General features: G+C 41.4%; 1 protein-coding gene across 5 annotated transcripts in view; it reads left to right on the top strand.

The window, feature by feature from the left end:
• The window catches only part of PROSER1 (proline and serine rich 1), a 69703-nt gene that overhangs the window by 14108 nt on the left and 32861 nt on the right, over positions 1-22734 (top strand). For 3 of the 5 annotated variants that reach the window (XM_036297796.1, XM_036297797.1, XM_036297798.1), the window contains 4 exons: positions 7605-7715; positions 13594-13677; positions 15031-15109; positions 15687-15782. In XM_036297796.1, the coding sequence (XP_036153689.1) occupies positions 7605-7715; positions 13594-13677; positions 15031-15109; positions 15687-15782 (370 nt within the window). Of the gene's footprint in view, positions 1-7604; positions 7716-12830; positions 12878-13592; positions 13707-15030; positions 15110-15686; positions 15783-22734 lie in introns of those variants that run through there. The other 2 variants (XM_036297799.1, XM_036297800.1) reach the window with 2 other exon arrangements.

Below are 22734 nucleotides of genomic sequence, written 5' to 3'. Positions count from 1 at the left end.
GTTGTTGTTAATACTCACCTGAGGATATTTTTTCCCATTGATTTTTAGAGAGAGTAGAAGGGAAGGGGAGAGACAGAGAGAGAAACGTCTATGTGAGAGAGACACAATGTTGCCTTCTTGCACACACTTGCCTGGGGCCGGGATCTGAAACTGAGGTACGTGCCCTTGACCAGAATTGAACCTGGGACCCTTCAGTCTGCAGTCCAATACTTGAAGCGATGAGCCAAACTGGCAAGGGCAATGGTCGGCAAACCGCAGCTCGCGAGCCATATGCGGCTCTTTGGCCCCTTGAGTGTGGCTCTTCCACAAAATACCATGTGTTGGCATGCACGTACAGTGCGATTGAAAATTCGTGGCCCATGCGCAGAAGTCGGTTTTCGGCCTAGGCGAGTCTATTTTGAAGAAGTGGCGTTAGAAGAAGTGGGGGGTGTCGGTAGGTCGGGCAACGGGAGATACAGCGCCGGCGGGCCGGGGATACGCAGCCGGGGAGGCTCGCGCGATTCATGCACTGCACGAGTTGAGTGAGCCAGTCAGTCAGCAGTCTCATTGTGGAGTGGTTAGTGCTAGTTGCGTCCGCAAATTACGCGCAGGTGACAAAAGTACCTACCTGAAGCATAAAGTTACCTGTATTTTTCCAACCAGCTGCAAATCCTATAGGTATTTTTGTTATCAATTTAAGAATTGTAATTATTTTGTGTTGGTGGCTTTATTATTATAAAATGAAACATTTTTTTTAGGTGCCCTGTTTGACATGGCTACAAAGAAGAAGCAAACTACCTATATAGTTTAAGTTTAAAAAATTTGGCTCTCAAAAGAAATTTCATTCATTGTGCTGTTGATATTTGGCTCTGTTGACTAATGAGTTTGCTGACCACTGGGCTAGGGCCTATGCCCACATTTTAATACTTTTTTTTTTTCAATTACAGTTGACATGTAATATATTAGTTTGAGGTGTACACCCCAGTGATTAATTATATAATTTACAAGTGATCATCCTACTAGAACTCATACCCATATGACGCCAGATATAGTTATTCAAATATTATTGACTATACTCTTTTTTAAAAAATATATATTTTATTGATTTTTTTACAGAGAGGAAGGGAGAGGGATAGAGTTTTAGAAACATCGATGAGAGAGAAACATCGTTCAGCTGCCTCCTGCACACCCCCTACTGGGGATGTGCCCGCAACCAAGGTACATGCCCTTGACCTGAATCGAACCTGGGACACTGAGCCAAACTGGTTAGGGCTTGACTATACTCTTTATTCTGAACTTTACATCCACATGATTATTCTGTAACATCCAATTTGTACTTCTAAATCCCTTCACCTTTTATACCCATCTTCCCAGTCTCCTTCCTATCTGGCAGCTGTCAAAAATGCTCTCTATATCTATGAATTTGTTTTTGTTCTGCTTGTTCATTTATTTTGTTTTTTAGATTCACTTGTTGATAAATATATACTCATTGTCAATTATTGTTCATATGTGTTATCTTTTTTTTCTTCTTCTTAAAGAAAATGCTTTAACATTTCATATAATACTGGTTTGGTTGTGACTAACACCTTTAGTCTGGGAAGCTCTTTATATGTTCTTTGATTCTAAATTGATAGCTTTGCTGAGTAGAGTGATCTTGGTTTACATGTAGTAAACCCTCGATTTTGCTGACCTTGATTTAACACACTTTGGATTTAACAGACAAAATTTCCAGTTCGTATGTCATATGTGAAAATTAACACCCTGTTAATTTTTAAATGCTTTTAACCAAAGTTTGCTTATAATTAAATTAACGGGTTATTTTTTTGTTATTAATTCACTATTACTTTTATAAATTTTAGTGAATAGGTCATATGTTGGGGAAAAAAACAACACTGTAGTAATTTCACTGACATAAATATTACATATCCAGAACTATAATCCAAGAGTCACTGCCTGTAAACAATGTTTGGTGAGTGATGAGAATGTGATCACACCACATCATATGGGATAATTGGTTCTGTTGTCTTATGGTATGACTGTTGGCAGCAGTTTTAAGTCCTGCTGGCTGATGTTCATTTTTGTGTTAAGCCATGTCCCAGTCATGTGCATTTGTTTACTAACAGTGACTGGTGAATGCACACTTTTACTAGACCTATTCAGTATAAATTTAAAATTATTGTAGTACATATAGAAAACTTTTCTTTGAAATTAAACTTTCCATAAATACTTAATTTTAATTACACAAATGTTTCTACGTAAGTAAAAATAGGTCAACTAATTTGTCAATTTTTTAACATATGCATTCATAAAAGCTACTTTATTATATAACATACTTTCAGTTTTAATGGACACCTCCTCACCTGAATTAGTCTGTTATATTGAGGTTTTACTGTAGGTTCTTGCTTTTCATTGCTTTGAATATTTCTTGCCATTCTCTCTGGCCTGCAAAATTTCTGTTGTGAAATCAGCTGACAGTCTTATGGGAGCTCCCTTGTAGGTAACTATCTAATCCTTTTCTCTTCATGGTTTCAAGATTCTTTCTTTGTCTTTAATCTTTTGCATTTTAATTATGATGTGTATTGGTGTGGGTGTCTTTGAGTTCATCTTGTTTGGGACTCTCTGTGCTTTCTAGACTTGTACATCTATTTCCTTCACCAGGTTAGGTAAGTTTTCTGTCATTTTTTTTTCTTCAAATAGGTTTTCAATTTCTTGCTCTCTCTCTTCTCCTTCTAATACCCCCATGACGCAATGTTGGTACACTTGAAGTTGTGCCAGAGACTCTTTACACTATTACTGGAAAGGAGTCCAGCCTGGAGCAGCTCTTCCTAGGGCTGGCTGGTAGTGTGTGGGTTCTGGATTTTGTACAGAAAAGATTTCATAATACAAGTTCAGGTGATTTTCAGAGTACATTTATTAAAGTTAGCGACAGAAGGAAGGAAGGGCTTAGGCTAGAAGAAGCAATAGGAGAACCTAGGAGGGGCTGCTTTGGCTCTCTAGAAATGTTATAGGAAATAAATGTCTGGGCTGGGCTGGTGTCAGCTCACTGGAAAGTCAAAGAGAGGGGTCCTTGGAAACAGGTTCCCAGGGTTTGCCTGGGATTAGCTGCTTCTGCCCATTGCTCCCCTGGTTGTAAGTCTTGTGGGGTCCATTACAGTTTAGTTGATGCATGCCTATGGGGGAAAAAGAAGGTTTGAAAGGGAAAGATGTGGTTATGCTTCTGGGAAGGAGAGCATGTGCTAGGACCTTTGTTTTGATGGTGTAAGGCTGGGAGTTTAGAAAAGTCTTAGGGGAGGGTCTCAATAGAGTATTCATCAGCTTTTTCTATTCTTTTCAGGGTCATGGTTGCCATTGATTGTTCAGCACCAGGGCAGAGTCTCATTAGTCATTGCAGCTGGTCCTGGCCTTGCCCAACTGGCTTTGCTGCTTTTCTGGGACTGGAACTGAAAAATAACTGAAGTCTAGATGTTATCTCTAGGAAGGTGACCTTTTGTATCTGGCTATAAATTGCTTGGCCAGTTTGTTCAGCTATCTTTGCCAGTTTCTTCATTCCACTTGCCACGGAATTTTCTGTGCTTCTTACTATTCTTCCTCAACTCTATCTTCAGTTGGTTTGGATCCTTTTTTTTCTTTTTGCTGTTCTGATTGAGTGTTTTTGCTTCTTTATTTTCCAAATTGCTGATTTGATTCCCAGCTTCATCTGCTGTACTGTTAATTCCTTGTAAGTTATTCTTTATTTCAGTTAGTATATCCTTCATTTCTGACTGGTTTCTATGTTCTTTTTCATGATGTTGAAAAAGAATTTCTTTTTTTTTTTTTAAATATATTTTATTGATCTTTCACAGAGAGGAAGGGAGAGAGACAGAGAGCTAGAAACATCAATGAGAGAGAAACATCGATCAGCCGCCTCCTGCACATCCCCCACCGGGGATATGCCCGCAACCCAGGCACATGCCCCCGACCGGAATCGAACCTGGGACCCCCCAGTCCGCAGGCCGATGCCCCATCCACTGAGCCAAACCGGTTTCGGCGAAAAAGAATTTCTATATACAATATAGGATTTTCTATATACAATATCATGTTATCTGCAAATATATATATATATTTTTTCCTAATTACCCTGGCTAAAACCTCCAGTACAAGTTCAATAGAAATGGTGAGAGTAAACATCCTTGTCTTCTTTCTGATCTTTAAAAGAATGTATCTACTTCACTAAGTTCTGTGAAGCTCTTACTCAATAAGTTCCTTTAGCATCCTTATAACCATTGTTTTGAATTATGTGTCTGGTAGTTTGCTTGCCTCCCTTTCATTTAGTTCTTATTTCGGAAATTTCTCCTTTTTCATTTGGAACCTGTTTCTTTGTCGCCACATTTTGTCTGCTTCCCTGTGTTTGTTTCTGTGTATTAGGTAGAGCTGCTACATCTCCTGGACTTGGTAGAGTGACTTTGTCCTGTAGGGCCCTGGCTCAGCCTCCCCAGTCATAGGAGCTGGGTGTTCCAGCTGCACCCCTGTGTGTGCTGTGTGCACTGTCCTGCTGTAGTGGAGCCATGAATGCTATTGGTGTCATTGGAAGGAATTGGCTTCGAGTAACTTCTGTGACTATAATGGCGTTGATCCTACAGAGCAGGACTTGCTTCACTGGGGCTTTGGTATTCCCTGAGTCTGCAACTCAGTGTGCTCTTGTATAGATGGTAGGGAGGTAATCTGGTGTGATCTGAAACTGTGCACCGGGTACACTGACTTTGGGGCCTCCCAGGAAGAGCAAGGTCAGTTAATACATGTTCCTTGCCTGGGGCTACCAAGTTATGTGCAGATGGCTGCTACTTGTCTTGGGATTGGAGGTGCCCAGGAAAGGCCAAGCTGCAAACCAAGTCCAGTAGCCACTAGTGGTTGGCCTCGGGCCACTTAGCAAGAGGTACTGCATATACATAAGCCAGATGCTGCTTGTTTGACAGGTTTTAGGAAAGTCTGAAGCATGAGGCAAGAGAGACCATTTGTATGGAAAAGCCACTGGAAATGTCTTGGATGGGCCCACAATTGGGTGCGGTGGGGTCTCAGGGGATCACTAGGTTAGGGCAGACAGTGTTAGCTAGGTTGATGGAGACTCAGATATGGTGCCCACCTGCTGGCTCTGTTTGGAGAGAGGGAATGTCTTAGAAAAAGGAACAGTGGCCTCTGCCAGTACTTCTTTTCTGGCAGAAAGCTAACCCTTCAGTTCTCGGCCTGATACTAAACAGTTCAGTTCCTCCCCATATGTTTCTGGTTCCTTTCAAGCTGCTTCCCCCAGCACTAGAACTCAGAGGGAGTGAGTTGGAGTAAGTCCATGGACAAGCCCTTTAAGAAGAACTGCCTGGGACTCCAGCAGCCCTCCTTCTCACTCAGCCACAATTCCCACTGGTTTTTACAGCCAGAAGTTATGAGGACTTCTCTTTATGTGAGCCCATATTTCTTTTTACTTTAAATCAATTCTTTATTGTTCAGATTATTACAGTTGTTCCTCTATTTTCCCCACATAGCTCCCCTCCACCCGGTTCCCACCCCACCTTCTACCCTTTACCCCCACCCCACTGTCCTCATCCATAGGTAATTTTAGATTGCAAAGGGCCAGGCCTTTCATATGCAAAAGCCTCTGCTCACAGCTTGGGTGGGGCGGGGTCTCAGGTAATCAACAGGGCGGAGTCAACAGCTATGGCTGATCCTCAGTCCTACCCTAAGAGGACCTGCGTCTCAATGTCCTGGTAATCACTGCAAGCACCTCTGAGAGAAAGCTGCCCTCGAGTTCCGACGGATGCCACACAGTCCAGTTTCTCCCCGTATGAGCCTGGGTCCCCAGAGACTCTCCCGTAACTGGAGTTCAGAGACTTCGGGAGCTTGAGACTCCCTCCCGATTGCAAAAGACAACCGTGTCCTCAGTTGCCAGCCCTTTCCACGTGTGCCTCCGTACCTCTGCACTTTACTTCCACACCTCCTCTGAGTCTCAGTGTGTTTTTCTCTTTCCTTCTAGTTGTAGAATTTCCACTCAGCCAGCCTTCCTGTGGTTCTGGATGATGTCCGTTTTGTCTTTTAGTTGTATTTTTGAAGTGGTTGTGCGAGGCAGCAATTTCCGGTGTTTATGCCGCCATCTTGTTTTTCCCTAGCCCATATTTCTTTCATAAGTTCTTCATTGGTTTCCTTGACTAAGTTATATAAGGCATCAAACATTTTCTGCTGTAGTTTTTTTTCCTAATAAAACATTCTGATTATGTCATTTCTTTCTCAGAAATAATCTGGGTCTGAGTGTTCTGTATCATTGTACAGTGTTTCTGGAAGGTTAAGTTGAAGAGCCTTTAAAATGTTCACATCTTTAACCCACAAATGCTATTTAGAAATTTATTCTGTGGCAATAAATAGAAAAGTACAAATTAATATATAAGGGCATTTATCCTGTACTAGTCATAATATTTCCAAATTGAGATGATTTTTAGGATTGGGATATTAGTAGTAGGCTGAATTATATAGCTAATGATATGTGTGAATGAATTTATAAAACTACTGTATCTCTACAACAATATATAGCGTATCATACATATTTTTAAATAGAACTATTTATACATAACTTGATATTCCTATAACATAGTATAAATCTAATGGAATGTATGTCACCTAATACGTATTTTTCATTTACTTAATAAGTATTTATTGATCAGTAGCTCAATATGTGTTAAGCATCATTTTAGAAGCTGGGGATAAAATATTAAACCAGAACAAAATCCCATCCCTCAATATATATCAAAGTTATGTAACATTAAATTGAACACTCTGTTTTTTTTAACATTACAGCTCTTTAGAAACCCCATGCCCCATGTTATTTGTTTCTGTTTCCTCCTTTAAGTTATAAACTTCTTCAGAATGGAAACCATGTTTCTTTCATCTAAGTCAGTTGTTCTCAACCTGTGGGTCGTGACCTCTTTGGGGGTTGAACGACCCTTTCATAGGGGTCGCCTAAGACCATTGGAAAACACATATATAATTACATATTTTTTTGTGATTAATCAGTATGCTTTAATTATGTTCAATTTGTAACAATGTAAATACATCCTGCATATCAGATATTTACATTACGATTCATAACAGTAGCAAAATTACAGTTATGAAGTAGCAATGAAAATAATTTTATGGTTGGGGGTCACCACAACATGAGGAACTGTATTAAAGGGTTGCATCATTGGGAAGGTCGAGAACCACTGATCTAAGTGATCTCCTTGCCTTGTCTGTAACATGAGGTTGATGATTATAGAGTTGGACAATGTTATTTCTTGGTCATTGGAGAAATGGAACATATTCAATAGTAAATGGACATTTTTACACATACTTTACAAAATGCATTGTGAAGATATCTTTGAGTCTTAGTTGTGACATTAAAAACTTTATGTTACCATTTTAATAACTCCATTTAAATAAAGTGATTTTTACTTACTAATTTTGGTCATGTTTACCGTTGTAAGTGCTGATTGTTATAAGAACAGATTGAATGGGATGCTGTTCTTTAATTCATGTTTTTCAGCAGGACTTTCCAAAGTCCAGGATACTTAATTTTATAAGTTTATTTGTGTGGGTTTTTTTTACCACTCTCCTTTTTTATTTTACAGGCTTTCAAAGGAGGCTGCAAAGCTCCGCATGCTATGATATCTTCCTGTGGAACAATTCCAGGAAATCCATATCCCAAAGGAAAACCTAGTCGCATAAATGGAATTTTCCCAGTAAGCATACTTTTATAGCTATATTTGAAACTTCTTGTGGCTAAATATTAAATATAGCATAGTTATGATATTTAAAGAAAATGCCAGTTGATGAGGCTTCTACAAAGAAAAGGAATTTTGTTATGTCAGCAACTTATTTCATATATTGAAAGTTGATATATAAACTACATTAAAGTATGTTTGAGCTGGGGACACAGAGGGGTCAGGAAACCTCCCTGGAGGTCGGGTGGTAGGTATGATGGCGGATCCATCCGACCTGCTGTCTGCCAATAGCCGCCTCTTTGCGGAGAATGGGAGAACAAAGGGAGGGGGCGATTCTGCAAACCACAGAGGGAATCCAGGGTCCCACGTACTCTGCCCCACCCGCTGTCACTGGCTGTGAGGGCACTGCAGCAGCCAACCAGCCTCATCTGCCCCCCCACCCCCACTAACACACAAACACACCTACTGGTCGCAGACATAGGGAGCGCCCTTTCTGAGGGGAGATGCCCACCAGGTATAAAGAAAGTATGCAGAAGGCGCTCAGCGAGAAGTCCCCATGGGTTGTGTTTGTACCTTCATGCTGTCCCCCACCCCCACCCCTCAAAGCAATGCCGAAGGAAGCCTGATTCAGGAACACCCCCCTGTTGACCACCCACATGGGAAAAGAGCGTGTGATAAACGTGTCCCCCAGACGCCTGAATCCACCTCAAAAGGAAGACCCTACGGACCCGGAGCAGGAGTAGGAAGATGGGGACTGAGACAGAAGGTCTGGGAAAAGCAGGGCTGCCCCACCTGGTTTCCGTCCCCCTCTGTGTGTGAAGCGCCTGCACCGCCACCCTTGGACAGAGGCCTGCGAAGGAGTGAAGAACTGTGGCTGTGCCTATGACTGCGCTCGGCCTGCCTTCGTGGATAAGCAGGAAACATATTTATGTGCCAGAATCTAAAACCATCTTTATGGGTAACAGAGCAAATAATGCAAGACCCACACGTGTTTCTAAACAGGAGTCTGTCTCGCTGCGTGTGAACCCAGATCGAAGGCCTGCTCTCCACCGAGGAGGCTGCAAAGGCTGCTCCTCTCTCCAACAAAGGCAACCTAGAGGTTTAAAGGGAAAAGGAGATATAAATAAAACAAAATAGCAAGAAGCTCTGAAGCCACTGCTGTCAAATCCTCCGCGTGGTGGTGACATCAGAGCCTGTCTCCCCGCGCTTGGGGCTCAGACAGCCAAGCCGCTGACACCTGCCTCATCTACCCATGGCCACTTTCAACCTCCCGCCAGCTCCTGGAGCTGGTGGGCTTGCAGATGGAGGCTTCTGTGTTAAAGCAACCCTGTTGGTGGAGCACAGACATGTGTTGGCTTTTTAGTGAGAAGCCATAGCATCCCTTCATAAACATGTTTTTAACTATTCTGAGGTCATGCTCCCCGCCTTGGTGACTCTCAAATAGGCCTCAGCGATTCCACTTGCCCGATGCCAAGATTGACCCGGGTTTCACGGAGACGGAACCCACAGCCTGGAACAGACCGGGAGAAAAAAGCAGGGTCTGATCGCAGCTCCATGGCAGTCAGTGTTGAGTCAGTGTGGTGGCAGTCAGTCCTGCAGTCATTGAACATGGGGTCAATTAACATTAAGTGACCTAGGATCAATTAATATCTCTTTGAGAGGAGTTGAGAATATAAAGTACAGTGTAGAGCAATTACTTATATTATTTCACATAGAACTCTTTTCAACTAAGATATTTTTCTTTATTTAAAATGTATCTTTATTGTTGAAAGTATTACAGATGTCCTTTTGTTTTAGTTTTTTTTTTCCCCATTAATCTCCACCCTGCACCCACCCCTTCTAGGCCTTAGCCAGACTACTGTCTGTGTCCATGGGCTATTCCTATCAAATACATAAAAATTTAGAAAGATTTAGAGAAAATAAAATAAAAGATATGCCAGGTAAATATTGAACAGAAGCGCTGAAGTTGCTGCATGAGTACTTGCAGCCTTGAAGCCAAAACACAACTCATGAGATAAAGTTAGTCATTGTAACATAACAAAAGGTTTCTTTCACTAAAGAGATAAGATGGCTCCCAATACTTATACACATAATAGAACAGTGTATGGGTTTAGAATGAGCCTCACCAAGATGTGTCTCAGTGGTATGCAGATTTTTGAGCTAAGGGCAATTATAGCTTCAGGCTCAAGTGAAAATTCTGCCCCTCCCTTTAACTACCTAAAAAAAATTGAATTAGAGGCCTTGCCCATAATAAGACATTATCCTATATAACAAAAGGCTAATATGCAAATCGACAGAACAGCAGAATCACTGGTTGCTACAACAAGCACTGACCACCATGGGGCAGATGCTCAATGCAGGAGCTGTCCCCTGGTGGTCAGTATGCTCCGCAGGGGGAGCGCCGCTCAGCCAGAAGCTGGGCTCATGGCTGGCTAGCGCAGCAGCGGTGATGGGCGCCTCTCCCGCCTCCACGGCAGCACTAAGGATGTCAGACTGATGGCTTAGGCCTTCTCCATGGAGGTGCGAGAAGGTGCAGTTTGGGCTGAGGGACCCGCCCCCTCCATGTGCACAAATTTTGTGCACCAGTCCTCTAGTCCTATCTAATAAGAGAGAAACATGGTAATTAGCCATACGTCCGCTACCCTTCCCATTGGCTAATCAGGGCGATATGCAAATTAACTGCCAGCCAAGATGGCGGCCAGCAGCCAGGCAGCTTGAAGCTAACATGAGGCTTGCTTGCTTCAGTGACGGAGGAAACCACTGTTCCCCACCTGCCTTGCCAGCCTCTGAGCTTGCAGTTTGAAACATTGTTATAAATATAGAAGCTAAACAAAACCCCAGAAACCAGCTTTCAGCCAGCTGGGATCTCAGAGCTGGAGTTGATACAGTGTTTCGATTATAGAACCCAAACAAACCAGATACCTGCTTTCAGCAGCCTCAGAGCTAAAGCTGGCCCAGAATAAAAAAAACAGAAAGAAAAAAAGGAGCAGTTGGGAGCTTCAGTCACCCACCAGCCTGAAAATAGCCCTCAGCCCCTCACCCAGACTGGCCAGGCACCCCAGTGGGGACCTCCACCCTGATCCAGGACACCCTTCAGGGCAAACCAGCCAGCCCCCACCCATGCACCAGGTCTCTATCCTATATAGTAAAAGGGTAATATGCCTCCCAGCACCGGGATCAGTGGAGCCACGAGGCCTCCCAGCACCGGGATCAGCGGAGCCAAGAGGCCGCCTGGCATCGGGATCAGCATGACGGGGCAGCGTCCAAAACCCCTGATCGCCCTGCGGCTCTGTGTGTGACGGGGGCAAAGCCACAACCCCCCTATCCACCCTGCTCTGTTTGTGACAGGCGAAGGCGCCCCAACCCCCTGTTCAGCCCTGCTCTGTGCCTGATAGGGGGGAGCTCCCCAACCCCCTGATCGCCCTGTGGCTCTGTGTGTGACAGGGTGCGGTGCCCTAACCCGCCCCCCATCGGCCCTGCCCTGAGTGTGAGAGTGGCGGCGCCCCAACCCCCTGATCGGCCCTGCTCTGTGGGTGATAGAGGGTGGCGCCCCAACCCCCTGTGTGTGACAGGGGACGGTGCTCCAACTCCCCTATCAGCCCTACTCTGTGAGTGAAGGGGGGAGCTCCTCAACCTCCGATGGGCCCTGCTCTGTGCATGACAGGGTACGGGGCCCCAACCCCCCTGATGGGCCCTCCTCTGTGCGTGACAGGGGGCAGCACCCCAACCCCCTGATTGGCCCTGCTCTGTGCATGACAGGGTACGGAGCCCCAACCCCCCTGATGGGCCCTGCTCTGTGCATGATGGGGTGGCGCCGCAACCTCCCCATCGACCCAACCTTGAGTGTGACAGGGGGCGGTGCCCCAACCCCCCAATCGGCCTTACCCTGAGCGTGACTAGGGGTGGCATCGCAACCTCCCAATCCGCCCTGCTCTGTGCATGACTGAGGGCGGCACCCCAACTCCCCAATCGGTCCTGCTCTGAGCCCGACCAGGGGCTGCACCTAGGGATTGGGCCTGCCCTCTGCCACCCGGGAGCAGGCCTAAGCCATCAGGTCGTTATCTCCCGAGGGGTTCCAGACTGCGAGAGGGCACAGGCCGGGCTGAAGGACCCTCCCCTCCCCCCCGAGTGCACAAATTTTTGTGCACCGGGCCTCTAGTCCTCTATAATAAAAGGGTAACATGCAAATTGACCTTAACAGCAGAACGACTGGTTGCTGTGACATGCACTGACCACTAGGGGACAGACGCTCAACTCAGGAGCTGCCCTCTGGTGGTCAGTGTGCTTCCACAGTGGGAGCTCCGCTCAGCCACAAGCTGGGCTGACGGCTGTGAGCGCAGCGGCAGTGGCGGGAGCCTCTCTCACCTCCTCGGCAGTGCTAAGGATGCCTGGGGAGCGGACCTAAGCTGGCAGGTGGATCCCCCCGTCCCCCCTCCCCGAGGGCTCCCAGGCTGCCAGAGGGATGTCTGACTGCCAGCTTAGGCCCAATCCCCCAGGGAGCGAGCCTAAGCCAACAGGTGGACATCACCTGAGGGCTCCTGGACTGCGAGAGGGCGCAGGCCGGACTGAGGAACCCCCCCCCACCCCCACCCCGTGCACAAATTTTTGTGCACCAACCTCTAGTAGTATAATAAAGGCTTTGAGAAGTCTTATAAGAAAGAAACTTGTTTTTACCTCATCCACTGCTTCTAAGCTTTTTTGTAAGCTGTTTCAAAGAATGGTGTTTATTATTGTAGTGCTATAGATAAACCTAAAACTTAGTGAATTAAAACAGAAAACATTTATTATCTCATGCAGTTGCTATGAATCAGGGATCTGGGAGTGGCTTAGCTTGGTCCTGGCTCAGGGATTCTCATGAGGCTGCAGTTATCTGAAGGCTTAATTGGAGCTCCTGACTATACTTCCAAAGTGGCTCACTTACATGCCTGGCAAATTTGTGTTGGTTGTTGGCAAGAGGTCTTTGTTCTTTACCATAAGGACTTTTCCATAGTGCTGGTTGAGCACTCATGACATGGCAGCTGACTTTCACCAGGCAATCATCTAAGAGAAGATAAGTGGAATCTGTGTTGTCTTGTATGACTTAGCCTTAGAAGTCAAATGCCATCATTTCTGGAATATCTGTTTGTTGCACAGGTTAGCCCTGTTCATTCTGGAAGGGGACTGAACAGAGCATGTTGGAGGTGAGGATCACTGGGCACCATCTTGGAGGTTGGCTTCCAACCATTTAGGGACACACACTATTAGGGTGACACAGTCTAATATTCAACTTATTCTGGTCTGTTAATTATAGCAGCCTTGAGTGAGGTCTCATTTGCTCTTGTACAATATAAACTATCATGCTTAATGCTTATAGAGAACACCATTTTTTTGTCATCATGTTTCAACTGTAATACAGGTGCTCTTTGTTTCTTACATATACTATAGCATTGGAAGTCTATTTCTGGTTGCACCTGTTGTGGAGGGAAAATAATTAAAACATGCTATATCCTGTTCTCTTATTATGTGTGTACTTCTGAGGGCCCCTGTACCTGTTTTGAGGATTCTATGGCAGAGGAGTGATGAGGAACTTATCAGGGTCATGCATCCAGGGCAGGATTGAATCTGGAATCCAAGTCTTTAAATGCCTACCAGGTCCTTTTCTTCACTATAATACAGGCATTCCTCTAAGATATTGTGGGTTCAATTCCAGACTCAATAAAGGGAGTGCCACAATAAAGCAAGCCTTAATCTTTTTGTTGGTGGAGGTTTGCCTTTGATGTAAAAATTGTGATATCTGTGAAATGCAATAAAGGAAAAGTACAATAAAATGAGATATGCCTATTTAGTGAGGGTTTTTTGTTTCGTTTTTGTTTTAGGGTTTCTTAAAAGTCTCAGTTCTTTTTTTTTTTTTTAATAGGGAACCCCTTTGAAAAAAGATGGTGAAGAATGTACCAATGAAGGCAAAGGAATAGCTGCACGGATTCTTGGACCATCCAAACCAGTATGTTTAGAAAATAAATGATGAAACAGGTCATAACTCTTACATGTAGTTTTCTGTCTGTTCAAAGCATAAATTCTTTTTTTGTGTGTTGGGAAGTTCAAAGTATACTAAAATCCCTCAGGAAATGCTTTGCCTAGGACAGTATAGTATAATTAGTTAATAGTGCTAAGGACCCTTTTGAATTTAATGTTTTGTTTTAAAGTGAAAACACATAATTTGTTTTTATTTTTTTCTCCTGCCACATTTAGCTGTTCCTTTGGAGGTATAAAGTATGGAAGGTTCACTTTAACTAAGATTATGGTTTGGCCAAATTAGTATTACAAGACAGAGCAAGGAGATTAAGAATATTTTCAAGGGAGTGATAATAATTGATTGGAATATAAATTGAACAGAAGACAACCGGTGGCTTGAGGGGTCATTAAAATTGAAGTACTATAGGCCTCCACACGGCCACCTTGCAGTTCCTGCCTGTCTACCTGATAACTCCCATGGCAGTTGTTTATAGAAAAATAGTTACAGATCAGAATTTTTGCACAAGACTAGTGCATCATACAGGACTGCCATGATGAGAGCTAGAAAGAATCTGGGTCCTTTACTGTCAGTAGAGCCCTTCTGCACCAAGGATATAAGTACGCTCTCTTTAGCAGGTGAGCTTGTTCATTCATATGAGTCTCTGTCTCTCCCTCTCTCATAAAAGTACAGTATTTGGCTTAGCTTTTTAGATATCTCTGCTTCTCTAGAGACCAATTCTTTTACATTCTTTATTACTTATATAAGTTCCATCAAAGATAAAAGATTTGTGGGTTTCAAAAGGCAAAAAAGACTAAAATATGGAATTCATAATTCCAGTCTACATTTTGCTACATTTGTCAGCATGCTGAATGCTAAAGAAAACAGTGCTTTTTTTTTTTTTCTTTAAAAAGGAGAAAAGAGGGCAAGATGAATGAGTTCCTAATAAGTTAGGAGGATTTTGAAGGTTCTTGGGTAGCTTTAATTCCAAAAGCTAGTGGATTTCTTTTGTTACATAGGAAGAGGTAGGAATTCTTGATTTAAACTAGGCAGATCAGAGAGAAATTTGCTGTTTGGGATAAGATGATTTGATGCTGAAATAAAAAATAAACACCTCTGCAGCAATCTTGAGCAGGATCTACCTTTGGAATTTAATAAGAACCACATGTTTTAAAGCAAATACATTTTCCTTATTTGTGCCATGTGTTAGTCCAGTAGCACTAGCTTTGCTGGGCATTTTTAGCCTCTTAGGACTGAATATTTTGAAACAAGTTACATTTTGTTTTGCCAGCAGACTGCTTAGTTGATTTTCTTCTAACTGCTGTACTTTGCCCCCTCATTTAGCCTCCTTCAACATACAATCCACATAAACCCGTTCCTTATCCAATACCTCCATGTCGGCCACATGCAACTATTACACCAAGTAAGGAGTTCTTTCATGTTTTACACTTTTTCATTTTGCTCTTTACTTATTAAATTAAAAGTAAATGTTGGTATATGTACTTGGGAAATCTCAAGCACCTATAAAATGTTCTGTGATTTGTTAACTTTCCCACAGTCAGCTTAACTAGTGCTTTGGTCTACAACAATGCAGCAGACAATTTATTTAGGATATTTTCCTTTTGCTAAATGAATTATAGATTATTTTTAGACTTTATTTATTATCATGGGTTTTCTCTTTGATAAATCACCTTGAATCCCTTTTTGATAGTTGGTGTTCAGAGGCATCCGTAATGCACTTATAATAATTTAGGTATGGCAGGTTCTGCCTGCCATGCCATTTAGTGAGCCTGGAGTTAGCATGCAGTGTTGGAAATAAGAATCTCTAATTATCTTATTTGATCTATTTTCACCTAATCCAGTACCAAACCTTCACATAAAATGTAACTCTATTATGTTACAGTTTTAAAAATAAATTAGATAGGTGCATTAATATAGTTGAACTCCTGGCCACAAAATGATAATAAATTATATATTTTTCTATTATATTTTTATTTTAGGTGCTTATAACAATGCAGGTCTAGTACCATTAGCCAATGTCATAGCTCCTGGTGTACCTCCTCCACCTCCATATACTCCTAATCCAGCAGGAACAGGTAAACTAATGTTATGGGGTGTTCAAAATAAATAAATTATTCATACATGAATGTATACTTGGAAGGGATAGTTGTTTGAAATGGCGTGTCATAAAAGAGGGAGCACAAACTAAGAGCCAAATGATGAATCCAAGTAAGGAGTTCTTACATTTGTAAGTGTGATATGGAGATTTCCCTAGAGTACTCTTTGCCTACATGTGTGAACACGAGCAGGTTGTAGAAATAAGAATCATTTCTCATGAGCAAGAAACTTTGGCAGAAAAAGTATAATTCACTTAATGGACATTACCATTTGTGCAAATTATTTCTACCACGGGGAAGAAAGTCTTATAAGGAGGTGCTTAGAGGGGTTTAAACTCTTTCCCCAGCACTTTCCAGTTAACCTTTTTCTTGGGAACAAGAGATATGAAGTATAAATATTTTATTCTATACTAGAGGCCCAATGCACTAAAGTTCGTGCAAGAGTAGGCCTTCCTTCCCCTGGATGCACCGTTTCCCTCTGGCACCCGGGACCTGAGCTTCCCTCCTCTGGCCGCTGGCAGGCACCTGGGACCCAGGCTGGCTCCCCTTGGGCCAGCTGCAGGCACCCGGGACTCGGGCTGGCTTCCCTTGGGCCACCCGCAGGCATCAGGGACCTGGGCTGGCTTCCCTCTGGCCCTGGCATCGTCAGGAAGGATGACCAGAATGACGTCCGGAAGATGTCTGGTCTAATTAGCATATTACCCTTTTATTATTATAGATATTGCCAATCTGTTCTCCAAAAAGAGTACTAATTTATACTTGCCAATGAGAGTATGTAGTGTACAGTTTCTTCACATCTTTTCAACATGGGATATTATCTATGATTTGACTTTTGCCAGTCTAAGAAGGCTGATTTAGCTTACGTTTTCATTTGTGTCTTTTACAAAAGTTTTTTATTTTAATCAGCTATTACTTATTTGACTCTTCTGAGTTTTATTTTTTGCTCAGGAAACCCTCATCCCAACAGTATGAAAATATCATCTATATTCTCTAATTACTTTTATAGGGATTCTTTTTTAATGTGTAGCTTTTAATCCACTGCCATTTATTTTTATAAATGTTTAGGGGAGGGGTAGAACCTAATTTTTTATCTGCTTTCCCAGAGACTCAAAATTTCTTAATAGCATTTAATAAATTCTTTTTCTATTTTCCTAGCCAGAATAGTTCTGTTGATTGCAGCTGAGTACTCTGGTTAATGAGAGTTGCAAAACACTATTTTCAAAATACGTTATTTTATTTCTTGCTTTTGTTTATGGTACCTTTTACCTTTACAAGTTTTACATTTTTTTGTATAGGAAAATAGAGTCTATGAAAGAAAAGCTGGAATCGTGTTACCTTGATCCATATCTTCTTAACTCTAGATAGACCAGGTAATCTAGGTCTTGTGAGACTCTTACTTCATCTGGAATTTATAGTCATAGGGGTGATATAGAGGTTCATCTTAATTTTTTCACCCAAGATGATAGTCATTTAGGCCAGCATCATTTATTCACTAATTTATTTTCTCTACTGCTTTAAAATATCAGATTTTAGTTTTCATATACACATAGGGCTCTAATTCTGTTTTTTATTTTACTCTGTCCAATCCTATATAATAAAAGGCTAATATGCAAATTGTCCCTTCCACTGGGAGTTCGACCAGGGACAGGGCCAGCCAAACGCCCACGGCCCCTCCCCTGATCGGCCTCCCCACCCCAATCAGGGGCAGGGCCTGCCTGCCAACCTCCTGGGTCCCCTCCTACCGGCCAGCCTGGCCCGATTGGCCCCGATCAGTTCAGGCCAGCTGGACCCCACCCGTGCACAAATTGGTGTACCGAGCCTCTAGTATAGTTATATTAGGCTATAATGATGCCATATTCACTTGATTAGCAGATTTAAAGTATGTTTTGATATGTGATATAGCTAGCTTTGATTAACAATATTTTTATTTTTGTTAAATATTTTTTATTGTTGATAGTATTACAGATATCTCCCTATCCCCCGTCTCTTAATATTTTTATATTTTTAAACCATTTTTTGAAATTTATTCATTCCTCTGAACTTTAAGATCATTTTATGCAATTAAAAACAGTTGAATTTATGTGTATATAATTATATAGTAATTTTGGGAGAATTGACATTTTTATAATATTAAGTCTTATGGCCCTAACCGTTTTGGCTCAATGGATAGAGTGTCGGCCTGTGGACTCAAGGGTCCCAGGTTCGATTTCGGTCAAGGGCATGTACCTTGGTTGCGGGCACATACCTGGTAGGGAATGTGCAGGAGGCAGCAGATCGATGTTTCTCTCTCATCGATGTTTCTAGCTCTCCATCCCTCTCCCTTCCTCTCTGTAAGAAATCAATAAAATATATTTAAAAAAATATTAAGTGTTATGTATGTCCTTATAGCTTGTCAAGTGGTAGCTTTTCTCCCCCAGGGCTTATTTTCTCTCAAGAAGATTTTGTGATTTTCTTTTTCTTTTCTTTTTTATGCCTAACATCTTCATTTTATTTTATTTTTTAAAATCTTTATTGTTGAAAGTATTACATATGTCTCCTTTGACCTCAGGCAATCACCACCCTATTGTCTGCATACAAGTTCTTTGATTGTTCTCTTCCCACCCACCAACCCAACCCCACATTCCCTCTGACATTCCACAGACTATTCCATGCTTCTATGTCTCTGTATCTATTATGTTCATCAGTTTATTTTGTTCATTAGATTCCACATATGAGTGAGATCATGGGATACTTGTCTTTCTCTGACTGGCTTATTTTGCTTAGGATATACTCTCCAGATCCCTCCATGCTGTGTCAAAGGATAAGAGATCCTTATTTTATACTGCTACATACTATTCCATGGTACAAATGTACCACAGCTTTTTTATCCACTCATCTACTAAAGGCATTTGGGATGTTCCCAGATCTTAGCTATTGTAAATAGTGGATACATTCTTTTTTTAAATATATATTTTTATTGATTTCAGAGAGGAAAAAGAGAGAGAGAGAGAGAGAGAGAGAGAGAGAGAGAGAGAGAAAACATCAATGATGAGAGAGAATCATTCATCAGCTACCTCCTGCATGCCCCACACTGGGGATCAAGCCCCCAACCTGGCATGTTCCCTGACCTGGAATCGAACTATGACCTCCTGATTCATAAGTCAACACTCAATCACTGAGCCATGCTGGCCAGCCCATACAGTCTTTCTGATTGGTGTTTTGGGTTTTTTAGGATATATTCCTACAAGTGGGATCACTGGGTCAAATGGCAGATCCATATTTAATTTTTTGAGGAAACTCCACACTGTTTTCCATAATGACACACCAGTCTACATTCCCACCAGCAGTGTACTAGGGTTCCCTTTTCTCCACATCCTTGTCAGCACTTGTCACTTGTTGATTTTCTTATGGTAGCCTTTGTGAGAGGTGTGAGGTGATACCTCATTGTTGTTTTAATTTGCATCTCTTGAATGATCAGTTACTGAGCATTTTTTCATATGTCTCTTGGCATCTGTGCCTGCTTTGGAGCAGTACCTATTTAGATCCTTTGCCCATTTTTAAATTGGATTATTTGTTGTCCTTTTGTTAAGATGTATGAGTTCCTTATATAATTTGGATATTAGCCTTTTATCAGATGTATCATTGCCAAATATGTTCTCCCATACAGTGGGCTCCCTTTTCCTTTTATTGATGGTTTCTTTTGCCGTGCAGAGGCTTTTTATTTTGATGTAGTCCCAGTTGTTTATTTTCTCCTTAGTTTCCTTTGCCCTAAGAGAGCTGTTCTCAACCTGTGGGTCATGACCCCTTTGGGGTTCGAACAACCCTTTCACAGGGGTCACCTAAGACCATCGGAAAACACATATATAATTACATATTGTTTTTGTGATTAATCACTATGCTTTAATTATGTTTAATTTGCAACAATGAAAATACATCCTGCATATCAGATATTTACATTACGATTCATAACAGTAGCAAAATTACAGTTATGAAGTAGCAACGAAAATAACTTTATGGTTGGGGCTCACCACAACATGAGGAACTGTATTAAAGGGTCGCGGCATTAGGAAGGTTGAGAACCACTGCTCTAAGAGATGTATGTCCTCTTTGGAGAAATGTGTATTCAGGTCTTCTGCCATTTCTTACTTGGATTGTTTGTCTTCCTTTTTTTGAATTGTATGAGTACTTTATTTTTAAAATATATATTTCTGTTGATTTCAGAGAGGAAGGGAGAGGGAGATAAAGGTAGATACATCAATGATGAGAGAGAATCATCAATCGGCTGCCTCCTGCATGCCTGCTACTGAAGATCAAGTCCGCAAACGGGGCATGTACCCTAACAGAATTGAACTCTGACCTCCTAATTCATAGGTTGACACTCAACCACTGTGCCACACCGGATGGGCTGTATCAGTCCTTTCTATATTTTTGATATTAACCCCTTATCAGATATGTTCTCCCATACATTGTGTTCCCTTTTCTTTTCATTGTGGTTTCTTTTGCTGTGCGGATGCTTGATGTAGTCCCATTTGTTTTTTTCTCTTTAGTTTCCATTGTCTTAGAAATGTATCGGTAAACATACTGCTTTGAGAGATGTCTGAGATCTTGCTACCTATGGTTTCGTCAAGGATTTTTATGGTTTCACGACTTACATTTAAGTGTTGTATCCATTTTAAGTTTATTCTTGTGTATAGTGTAAGTTTGTGGTCTAGTTTCATCTTTTTGCATGTGTCACTCCAATTTTCCTAACACCATTTATTGAGGAGACTCTTTTCACTCCATTGTATGCTCTTGCCTCCTTTGTCAAATATTAATTGAGAGTTATGGCTTGGGTCAATTTGGGTGTCTGTTCTATTCTGTTGATCTGTTCTACTCTGTTCTATTCTACTGACCTGTTCTTGTGTCAGTACCAGGCTTTTTTTATTAGTGTGGTTTTGTAGTGTAACTTCGTATCTGGTATTGTGATCCCTCCCACTGTGTTACTCCTTCTGAAGATTGGTGCAGGAACTTGGGGTCTTTTTTGGTTCTATATGAAATTTTTTGGAGTATTTTTTCTAAATCTGTGAATTATGCCCTTGGTATTTTAATAGGGATTGCATTGAATCTGTAGATTGCTTTGGGTGGTATGGATATTTTAATGATGTCCATACCAATCATTGAACACAACATGTATATTCTTCCATTTTTTTTATGTCTTGCTCTATCTCTATCTTTTTTAAAAGTCCTGTAGTTTTCCAAGTATGTCTTCTATCTTCTTGGTTAAGTTTATTCCTTAGTATGATAAATTGGATTTTGTATTTAGTTTCTCTTCCTGAGAATTCATTATTGGTCTATAAAAATGCCATCGATTTCTGGGTTTTAATTTTTTATCCTGCTACATTCCCGAATTCATTTATCAAATCTACTAGTTTTTTTGGTGGAGTCTTTAGGGTTTTCTATGTACAATATCATGTCATCTGCAAATAATGAGAGTTTTACTTCTGCCTTTCCAATTTGGATGCCTTTTTGTTATTCTCTGATTGCTGTGGCTAGGACTTCTAGTAATAAGTTGAATAAGAGTGGTGAAAGCTGACATCCCTATCTTATTCCTGTTTTTAGGGGAAATGTTTTTAGTTTGTGCCCATTGAGTATGAAGTGGGCTGTAGATTTGTCATATATGGCCTTTATTATGTTGAGATATGATCCCTCTTCCCACTTTGCTGAGTTTTTATCAAAAAGGGTGCTGAGTATTTGACAAAGGAGGCAAGAACATACAATGGAGTAGATAGTCTCTTCAAAAAATGGTGCTGGAAAAACTGGACAAACACATGCAAAAAGATGAAACTAGACCACCAACTTAACGCCATACACAAGAATAAACTCAAGATGGATATACAACTTAAATGTAAGGCATAAAACCATAATAATCATAGAGGAGAACATAGGCAGTAAAATCTTAAACATCTCATGTAACAATATGTTCACCGATACATCTAGGGCCATGGTCGGCAAACTGTGGCTCGCAAGCCACATGCAGCTCTTTGGCCCCTTGAGTGTGGCTCTTCTTAAGCCTTAGGAGTAACCTAATTAAGTTAATAACAATGTACCTACCTATATAGTTTAAGTTTAAAAAATTTGGCTCTCAAAAGAAATTTCAATCGTTATACTGTTGATATTTGGCTCTGTTGACTAATGAGTTTACCGACCACTGAATTCTAGGGCAAAGGAAATTAATGAGAAAATAATCCAGTGGGACTGCATCAAAATAAAAAGTTTCTGCACAGCAAAATCAAGCCCATCAAAATGAAAAGGGAACCCACTGTATGGTAGAACATATTCGCCAATGATATATCTGATAAGGGGTTAATATCCAAAATATATAAAGTACTCCTACAACTCAACAAAGGAAGACAATACAATTAAAAAATGGTAGAAAACCTCAATAGATATTTCTCCAAAGAGGACATACAAATGGCCAAGAGACCTATGAAAAATGCTCAAAGTCAAGAATCATCAGAGAAATGTAGATTAAAATCACAATGAGCTATTACCTCACACCTGTCAAAATGGCTATCATCAAAAAATCAGCGAACAACAAGTGCTGGGGAGGATGTGGAGAAAAGGGAACACTGGTTCACTGCTGGTGCAGCCATTATTAAAAACAGTAAGAAGTTTCCTCAAAAAATAAAAAATGGAACTCCTGTTTGATTCAGCGATCCCACTTCTGGGAATATATTGTAAAACCCCCAAAACACCAGTGAGAAAGAACATATGCACTCCTATGTTCATAGAAGCATTATTTACAATAGCTAAGATTTGGAAACAGCCCTAGTGCCCATCAGTAGTTGAATGGACAAAAAAGTTGTAGGGCATTTACACAATGGAATACTATGCAGCTGTAAAGAAGAGGAGTCTTTTATTATTTGGGACAGCATGGATGTACCTGGAAAATACTATGCTAAGTAAAATTAGC

Source organism: Myotis myotis, unplaced genomic scaffold (assembly GCF_014108235.1).
Source record: "Myotis myotis isolate mMyoMyo1 unplaced genomic scaffold, mMyoMyo1.p scaffold_m19_p_3, whole genome shotgun sequence".
NCBI lineage: Eukaryota > Metazoa > Chordata > Mammalia > Chiroptera > Vespertilionidae > Myotis > Myotis myotis.
The sequence above is the reverse complement of the archived record's forward strand: the minus strand, read 5'-3'. Positions and strand labels throughout refer to the sequence as shown.